Here is a 2,196-nt window from a genome sequence, read left to right as displayed (position 1 = left end):
AAAATAAAGTGAATATAAATACAATATACATGAACACGATTCAAAGTTTCAAACAAGATATCACATGACTATATTTTATCCTATGCTTGCTGTGAATATTTTCTATTTTTGTTGGCCAAAATCATTTCATTACTGATGATTATTGGTCTCCTTTACTAGTTTACACCTTACAGAGAACTTATGAGAAAACAAAAAATAAAATTCATACTATACTAGTTTACAGACAACTAATGAGAAAAAGTTGTGAACCAGAATAAGATATGAAAATCTCCTCAGTATATGCACAAACTACCGGCCACTCAATATAGTCAGATCGGAAACAAGGTTTATAGAAACGTGTTCTTCACCATATTGAGGGACTACTTCATCATTAGTGCTATATATTTTCTTTTGAGTAAAACCAGGTTTCTTTGGACGTGGAAGGTCAGCAACATCATCAACATCAAGCATGGAAATTAATGCCGAAATGGTTGGCCTATCTTCAGGATATTCTTGCACACATAGTAGCCCCAGTTGTATGCATTTCAATATTTGAACTCGAAAACTTTGATCAAAGTCTAATGCTGGATCAATTAATCTAACTATATCACTTTCATTCCACAATTTCCATGCCTGAAAGCATCAAAACAATGTGTTGGTTACTTAGACTTTCATGTGATCTTTAATAAAAAGACAAGGGAAATTAATTAAAGTAAATTTTTGTTACTGAATTGAAGTTAATTTAATATCAAATAATAACATACATATGATAAAAGGCTTAAGGATTCATAATTTGAAAAGCTATTGTTCTTTCTGCCACTGACAATCTCTAATAGTAACACTCCTAGACCAAATACATCCGATTTTTCAGAGAATCGACCTTCCATGGCATACTCCGGAGACATGTACCCACTGCATATCATTGAAAGATTCATGATTACATTGCCTTTTGGTACAAGTATTATGCTTAACTGTTAGGAAACTTACTAGGTACCAATAACAACCCTTAAGGTATTGGCTTGATCTTGGTTGCTCCCAAATATTCTAGCCATTCCAAAATCTGATATCTTTGGATTGAGCTCTTCATCGAGCAAAATGTTGCTTGCCTTGAGGTCCCGATGAATAATCTTCAACCTTGAATCTCTATGCAAGTATAGTAGGCCTCGACATATCCCTTCAACAATAATGAAGCGCTTCTTCCAGTCCAAATCTTTCCGAAGATGTGGATCTAACAGCATAAAGAAGATTGTTGCATTGTCAATCTTACTAATTTACAGCATAATAAGATATTACATACATAAATAATAATCAGTGATGATATGCATAAATTATAAAACATACCAAAGAGAAGCGCATCCAAGCTCTTATTCGGCATGTATTCATAGACTAACAGTTTCTCCTCTTTTTCTACACAGCAGCCCAGCAGTCTGACAAGATTTTTGTGTTGAAGTTTTGAAATCACTTCTACTTCATTCATAAATTCTCGTAGGCCTTGTCCAGATCCTCTTGAAAGTCTTTTAATCGCTATTTCTTGCCCATCTTCCAACTTTCCCTGAATAATATTATCGTATCATTCAACTCAAACTGTTGATTTTGTATATGTATTGACTGATTCTGTTCTAGTTAAACAAAAACTGTTAAATTGTACACAATACCAAATCCACCTCGTCCAATCTTGTTCTTTTCCGAAAAAGAATTTGTTGCAATTAATAACTTATCAAATTTAAAGAATGGTAAATCTTGGAATTGAACTTGATCTATTCTATCATCCAACATGTTGTGTAATGGAAATTCTCTGGTTGTAATTGATAAGGATACTACTTACTTGATATTTATCCTATTAATATTGTTAAGTGTATATATCTTGTATAGCTCTAAGGATAAGTATCCTACTTAATAGCTTTTGTTAGTTGCCTAACCTAGTATGTATTTAGCTATAAATACCTTTGAGTATATGTGAATAAATTAACCTTTTCTCTCTAATTCCTATATGGTATCAGATTCTTGATCCTAAATATATACAATCATTTCACTCAAATGGCTAATCTTGACAACACCTCCACGTCTCACATTCCTAATGGCAATGACCCCACCAAACCTTTCATCTTTCTCAACATCCACAACACCATCAAACTTGAACCCACAAACTATTTGTCATGGAAAATCCAAATTGAGGCTATTCTTATTGGTCACGATCTCTTTAAATATGTTGATGGA

The 2,196-nt window shown here is 33.1% G+C and overlaps 1 protein-coding gene across 1 annotated transcript; it reads right to left on the bottom strand.

Moving 5' to 3' along the window:
* Positions 1-288: 288 nt before the first annotated feature.
* Positions 289-1,755, bottom strand: LOC145610969 (G-type lectin S-receptor-like serine/threonine-protein kinase At1g11330). The gene is made up of 5 exons (XM_081666222.1): positions 1,615-1,755; positions 1,321-1,531; positions 967-1,207; positions 744-891; positions 289-612 (listed from the first exon to the last, which is right to left on the bottom strand). The coding sequence occupies exons 1-5, from the start codon at positions 1,753-1,755 to the stop codon at positions 289-291; spliced, it is 1,065 nt and encodes a 354-aa protein (XP_081522348.1).
* Positions 1,756-2,196: the final 441 nt, after the last annotated feature.

The sequence above is a fragment of the Chenopodium album genome, chromosome 24 (genome assembly GCF_948465745.1).
Source record: "Chenopodium album chromosome 24, dcCheAlbu1.1, whole genome shotgun sequence".
Classification (NCBI taxonomy): domain Eukaryota; kingdom Viridiplantae; phylum Streptophyta; class Magnoliopsida; order Caryophyllales; family Amaranthaceae; genus Chenopodium; species Chenopodium album.
Note: the sequence above shows the minus strand (reverse complement) of the source record. Positions and strands in the feature narration are given on the sequence as shown.